Below are 7,370 nucleotides of genomic sequence, written 5' to 3' on the forward strand. Positions count from 1 at the left end.
GTCTTGTGCAAATATATTAAAAAGGTTTCAAAAACGTAACGTATTAATTAATATTTTTATATGAATCTATATAATGCAACCCTTGCATGTCTCCAATATATATATATACATGTATTTTTTTTAAGTAATGGTTAATTTTGCATGTCGGTGTGAATAAAATTTTATTATTCCGCACAAAATTATAATATATTTATATATAGCATATTGTTTTTTTTTATATATTTTGATACATTTTTTTTCACTTTTATAGCCATCAAGTTGTCTCTCCGATAAGGAAGAAGATGAAATTTATGGTTTTGGTTATGGTGTCTTTGCGCCGCGTGTTGCTCGTGGTGCTTTAACCCAACAACAACAACTAATACAGCAACATACCCTACAACAACAACAGCAACTGCAACAAAATCAACAACAGCCACAAACACAAATACCAACAGTGCCAGGTAGTCAACAACATCAACTACAACAATTACAACAGCAACATCAACAAAGTTTGATGGCACATCAAACACTCCCGCCAAATGCAGCACACTTAAATTTTGTACAACAAAAGTAAGTTATCTAAATATATAACAGAAGTCTTCTAATATTAATCTCTAATGATAAGCCAACTCTATTCTTGTGACTGTCTTTCAAAACCATTTAAAAAACCTCCAAAAATTCTGAGCAACATTTATCTTAATTCTTAATAGCATAATTATAAAGCCATACATATCAAACTACATGAACTATCCTACTAAACTATATTTATATGGAGTACAAAGTGAACCTCTTCACTTCACTCACTCAATCAGTGCTCAACTGAGCTCAGATAAGCACATTAAATTAATAAATGTCGTATGGCAAGCTAACAGCATCAAAAAAAAAAAATATAATTAAGGAAATGAAAGGAAGAAAAAAAAATAAATAAAACATAAAAAAAGAAAATAAATAACATATAATTTCATTAAAAATTTGAAATAAATACCTTCATAAAAAAAATTTTAGTTATTAATTTCCTGTTAAATTAAGAGAGACAAATCTCATCCACAAATAATAATAGTTTAGATTTTTAAAATTATTGTAATGTTGCCAAGAAAAATTTTTAAATTTAATTTATTTAATTATTATATACTCAATTAAAATAAACAATATGTTTTTTTCTGTTATTTTCATTTGCAGTTGCCTAAGTCCTAGATCTGCGTATTTTTACGAATTTCCACCTAATGCAGGTAAGATGATTACACTATTAATATATATAATATGTAAGATACATAAATTACTTTCAGAGATTAAAAATTAAAAAAATTTAGACTTTAAATTTTTTCATTTATAGCTTTTCAGTTTTTTTTTTTCTAATTAGTTTTTTATTTAATTTTTAGAATAATTTCTCTAAATGCAAATTTTTTGTACTAAAAAATAATAATAGAGTAATAATAAAAAAAATTGTAGTACTTAAATTATATATATCTTCATAAATATATACATATATAGGGAATTTCATATAAAGTGGATATTGCACTTCAATTTTGAGAAACTATAGCTCGGCACTTAGATCTTAAACAACAATATATCTATAATATAAATCCATATATATTATAGATTAGTAAATACATTATACATCGTATATATTGTACACATTATATGTCTGTAATATTTAAATATTTTTATAATGTATGAGATAAGAAATGTTTAAGGAAAAAATCATAATATATTGTATATATGATATGATATGATATATTATCATATTTATATTATCCACTTGATATAAAATATCACTTTAACATATTTTATAAAATAATTTTATTTAAACAATGTTTAATTATCTATTTTTTAATTCCGATATTTTTCTCAATATTTTAGAAGGTCGCGAGACCAAAAAGCGTACAACACTAGCAAGACTTCTCAAAGGATTAAAGACAGTAAATCGTAGAGATAGAAATAATCAACAAAATGCTGCTCAAGTAAGGGTAAGTTTTTTTACTAGCAATTAACTGATCTCCAAATAAATATTTATTTCCAATTTATATGTACAAGTATATAATTTATTAATAAATTAATCGAATATGTTGTATGTTAGGAACACATATCTGATAATATTACCCTAATTTTAGTTATTTACCTATTAGTACCTATTTATTTACGTATTTAGTTATTACCTAATACACTCAATTGTGTATTCAGTTCTTATATAAATGTGTTTCATGATTATTAATAACAATTTGGGGGCGAATGCTTTCTTAACCACATCCTGCTTTCTTGACCACATCCTGCTTTCTTAACCACATCCTGCTTTTTTAACCACATCCTGCTCTCTTAACCACATTCTGCTTTCTTAGCCACATCCTGCTTTCTCTTTCTCTAACCTTTACCAATTTTTCTCAATCTTGTATATCTGACTTTTTAAATTTTTAAATACATTATTGTCTTGTTAACTAGTTCCCGAAATACTTCTACGTAGTTTCATTTAAGTTATTATAAAAAATTTTTCGGTACCTTACGTACCGAAATGATCTAATAATAGATCACTTGATCACAACATTAGAACAAGACAAAACATTACCCCTGAAGATGTTGGAAAAAAATAACCACCAAATCATGGATGAAAAAAATCAACTCAATTGATTTCTATTTACATCTCTTATAATAAAAGAATAATTTAAAGAATATTTCTGTTTAATTAATTGCTGTGAGCATTCTCCGTGTGACTAGGTAATCTATCCGTTGCTAGTGTAATTAAACGTTATATTAAAATATCAAAGTATCAAACATAATTTGTACTTGCTTACTATACTTATTTACCACTGTCTTTAATTGTATTCAATACGAACTTTAAATAAAAATAACGTCTATATTAATATGGACATTATTTACATTTACAATTCTCAATCAGTATAATTGAAGAAAGTGTTAAAAAGTAGTAACAATGATTAAAATATTGATTTTAATATTAATTTTAATGTAATATATTTTTTATATATCCGGCTTTAACCTCAGTCTCAGCCTTAGCCACGGTTGCCACTTGAAAATTTTTTTCTGTACCAAAATTGGTTTAAAAAGGTACCATTTCTGTAAAAAAAGGTCCAAAATTTTTCTATTGTCTTTTTATAAGAAAATACAATTTATATAAAATGTACAAAAGTATAAAACAATACAATATCCACAATAAAGTTGGGTCGCCGAAAATGTACCATTTTTTGAACATGAGTACCAGAGTACCAAATGGAAAAAAAAGTACCAATTTTGGTACTAAAGTACCATAAGTGGCAACCGTGGCCTTAGCCTTAACATCTATCTCCAGTAGACTAAATAAAAAAATTATAATTTAAAGAATATTTCGTTTCAACAGAAATATATTTAAGTAGATACGCTGTACTAGGGACTAGAGTTAAATAGAATTTGAAACCTTTTTAATTTGGATTTCCTGGTTTAATTAATTTAAAAGAGTTAGCCACTTTTTAATACATTTTTATGTGACGTTTCTAATTGTGTTTACTGTGTCTATCAAAGCTTTATTGGTTAAACTATTTTGTGCCATCAATAATTTCAGTTTAGTGAATGGTTAGAAATCTCACTTAATCAAATCAGGTGAATACGAGATATAATGAATAAAAATATGCTCTTTTTGGTGTATTGAATATGCTTGCAATATGGTTTTGTGGGATGATTTATTATATTATTATCAAAGAACAGTTATTATCTTTTGTGGAAATCTCAGAAAATATTCTACAATCATTATCTGACCTTCTGAGATGAATTCACTGTACACGAGTCTCCTTAAATCGAAAAAAATATTTGTTAATTTTGGCCTCTTGAAAACTGAAAAAATGTACTATCTTTTGACTATTCTGGTGATTAGCATATACCTTTTTCAGTTTTCAATGGTTTACTTGCTTGAGGGATTACTTCGAGATATATTTAACATGTCTTTGCAATACTAATCTTTCCACTTTATTTGGTTTAATTTTGGATACGGCACGCTCACAGACCTTACGTTACTAATGGATCTAGTTACACCGTCCTTATCTTCAAGATTTTTACCATCATCATGGAATAAATTAAACCAATGAATTTCATTTGTTTCCATATGTATTTTTTGGCTTGTCGTGTACACCTTCAATCTATTTATAAATTAACTAATGGATGTCGGTATGTTAAGAATTTGTATGGACTTAATCTCATCAGATCTGAACTGAACTTACAACTTATAATGCTATTAGGTAGAATAATACAGATATTATATTTAAAATATAAATATATTTTGCAAATATAAATGGAATCAATATAGCCGAAGTTATAATCAGGAATATTGTCCAAAAGAATATTGTAACATTCAAAGAAAGTATCTGAAAGAATGCTTCGTTCTTATTTAGAATTTTTCTTTTTTCAATATTTCTTTCTTTCTTTTTATAATATATTTTTTATTTTTTTTTTTATTGCATCATGATCATCATCAGTTCCTGTATCTCATATTAGAGCATAGGGCCTCAATAAAGCACTTTCATCTGATTCTGTTTATCGTCGAAATCGTCAGCTTGTTTCACGTTTTTCCGAACTCCTCGATTTTCTTTTGCAATATTCTTCTGAATGTATTTTTAGGACGTCTCCTCTTACGGCTGCTATAGTTCCCATATATAATTTTTTTAATATATAAATAACAAAACAAATTTTGTTATTTAACGTAATTTTTACTATTTTATGCTAAATTTATTGTATATATCGCGCTTAACTACAAATTGTTTAACATAAGTTTCCTAACTCCTTGACGAGGGAGAGTCATATTTTTTATGACCATATAAATATTTCATCCAAAATTCTGTAGTCCTTCTTTGGCTGCAATTTTTGGAATTTTTTCTTCACCAGCTTTTTTTCTTCGTTTTGCTCTTTTGAGACAATTTCGGTTGCTTTATTCTTACAGGAATTTCTCTTTTTTTATAACTTATTTTTATATTATTTTTATTTTGTTATTTAACGTCCTTTCCTTGCCGTGTTTAATCTTAACCCTAGGGACATGTAAATTTTTGTTACCACTCCTGCAGCAACAATACAAAAATAAAAGAAAAAACAAAAAAAAATAAAATAAAATAAAATCAACAGCATCCTTGCAATGTAAAGGTTAAACGCGTTGCTTTTATCTACTGCGCGTACACAAAGGATTTATTCAGGACACTGTTTGTCTTTGATTAGACCAACCATTGGGGTGATGACGTTGGTGTTAAATGCTTTCATGTAACAAGCGTTTTTGAACTTGCTTAGAAAAATTATAAGAAATCCAAAGAATGTACAGAGAGAGTTATGCAGGAGGAGTAAGGTCGCTTACTCCAAGACCAAGACCAAGAAAATTCAAGTAAATAAAACAGTACAAAAAGTATATAAGATGAGGTTGAAGCAAATTCCGTACTGGCAGATAAAAAAATGTATGCTTAAACGCACGTAAATTACTTGTAAGATGCACGCCTATTTCCTAGATAAGAAATTATAAAAGAAAAAATTTCTTAATTTGACTCGGGGTTTTTAGTATACAAATTTTCCAACTTTACCTATGAACTTAAATACCCAACGCCAAAAAAAAACGAGAAGATTTTTTTTAAATGAAGCTATTTCAGCTTCCGCTTTAGTGGAAGAGTACGAGTACCTTGTGGCAGCTGAGTTGGGATATAAATTTTTAATAATTTTTTGATATATAATTAAAAGCAAAAGCTGCTGTGTTCCATCAACAGTAGCTCATAAAAAGTATAAAGAATGTTGTGATTTGATATTTATGATAAGAAAACAAAACCAACAATCACATTAGTTAAGCAGATATCCTTTTCTTCTTTCGTTCTTTACATATTTTCGTACAAAAGAGGCACAAGGAAATAAAGAAATGTACTAGGTAAGGGGCTTATGTGAGAGGTTGGAATTGCTTACTTAAGAAAAAATTACAATGCAAAAGGAAGAGCAGAAGTGAAGAAAAAAATTAGGTTTTCCTGAAATGGCAAAAGGATTCATTAATTCTGCCAGCCGTAAACCACAAATAGGATTAAACTTAAGTATAAGTCCGAAACGGTTGCGCTGCAGATAAACAGCCACGGCGCTTACCTTTGTCTTATTTATTTTAATGAAATGTTATTAATTAAAAACTGAATGAAACCGAAAAAAGTTTACTTTAAAAGTGCGAAAAATGCTACTGAAATGTGTGAGAACTCGTAAATGTTTTCCACCGATTTTGTATTTTATATTTCAGTAGTGAACGATAAAGCACGTATTGCCATCTTTTGTTCCTCGAGGTTCACTTTAATTTATTCCTGATTTACGAGCTGTTGTCATTTTGTGACTTGTTATCTTAAAGGTAACATGGGTATTATGTTTCCTTATTGAAAATCATTAAAATATTTCAAAAAATTTTTATTTGAGGTTGAAGTAAGTTTTATGTTTTTCAAGGAATTTTTTTTTGGTACATTGTTTATGGCATACAAGATATAAGTATGGTATGTTTATCTTTGAATTAATGAGTTGTTATAGTAAAAAAAAATTTTAAATTATTTTGAAAGTTTTCCTTAAATTTAAAGTATACTCAGTGTTTTCTAATTCTTCCTTATTCTTCCTTATAAAAGTTGTTAAACATTAGAAAAATAAAATGAAAAACGATTATGAAAAAATCTTCAATAGAGTAATTACCGACACCGATATGCCTACTATATTGTCATCCTTATAGTTTGAAGGCTATAAGTTTAAAGTGACTTATAAATATATTTATAAACAGTATCTTATAAGTAGTAGATCTGTAACAGAATTATATATATCGATAATATTTGGTTGTTCAGAAAGTAATTACGTTTTTCGTCGACAGGAAATGTAATTGTTTTTTTTTCCACCCAACTTCACACTTAAGCCGTATAATTTTTATATGCTTTGAGAGCTCATATAACAAGGCTTGTGTGTCAAGAATTGCAATTAATTCTACGCAATAGTTTTTGTTTGAATCCCTTGTAAATATGGAGAGCGATAAGCAGCATTTTCGACATATCGTACTGTTTTACTACAGAAAGTGTAAAAATGCAGTTCAAGCCAGAAAGAAATTGACCGATGTGTATGGAGAAGGTGTGTTGACAATACGCCAGTGCCAGAACTGATTTACTAAATTTCGATCCGGCAATTTTAATGTCGAAGATGCACCACTTTCGGGAAGGCCGGTTGAAGCTGATAAAGACGCGATAAAGGCATTAGTTGATGCGAACCGACGAATAACAACACGTAAAATCGGATTGAGGTTAAATTTATCAAATTCAACAGTTTATGACCACTTCAAAGGCCTGGGATTATCCTCGAAGCTCGAAAAATGTATTTATTATACGAAAATTGTCTTTCATTTTAACAAAAAAAAACCAAATTACTTTCCGAACAACCTAATA

At 28.1% G+C, this 7,370-nt stretch overlaps 2 protein-coding genes across 2 annotated transcripts in view; one reads left to right on the forward strand and one right to left on the reverse strand.

Annotated features, from left to right (window-relative positions):
- Positions 1-127: 127 nt before the first annotated feature.
- LOC119676372 (probable serine/threonine-protein kinase cdc7) lies at positions 128-2,128 on the forward strand. The gene is made up of 5 exons (XM_038087607.1): positions 128-139; positions 251-549; positions 1,159-1,208; positions 1,840-1,946; positions 2,057-2,128. The coding sequence occupies exons 1-5, from the start codon at positions 128-130 to the stop codon at positions 2,126-2,128; spliced, it is 540 nt and encodes a 179-aa protein (XP_037943535.1).
- Positions 2,129-5,414: 3,286 nt separating this feature from the next.
- Positions 5,415-7,370, reverse strand: part of LOC119676373 — an 8,644-nt gene continuing 6,688 nt past the window's right edge. The window contains exon 5 of the mRNA XM_038087609.1: positions 5,415-5,440. Within this exon, the coding sequence (XP_037943537.1) occupies positions 5,415-5,440 (26 nt within the window). The remainder of the gene's footprint in view (positions 5,441-7,370) is intronic.

The sequence above is a fragment of the Teleopsis dalmanni genome, chromosome 2 (genome assembly GCF_002237135.1).
Source record: "Teleopsis dalmanni isolate 2A chromosome 2, ASM223713v2, whole genome shotgun sequence".
Lineage (NCBI taxonomy): Eukaryota > Metazoa > Arthropoda > Insecta > Diptera > Diopsidae > Teleopsis > Teleopsis dalmanni.

Coding starts and splice junctions, on each gene's coding strand:
- LOC119676372 (XM_038087607.1), top strand. Junction 550..1,158: donor TTAAATTTTGTACAACAAAA/GTAAGTTATCTA, acceptor TTTCATTTGCAG/TTGCCTAAGTCCTAGATCTG. Junction 1,947..2,056: donor AAAATGCTGCTCAAGTAAGG/GTAAGTTTTTTT, acceptor GTTGTATGTTAG/GAACACATATCTGATAATAT.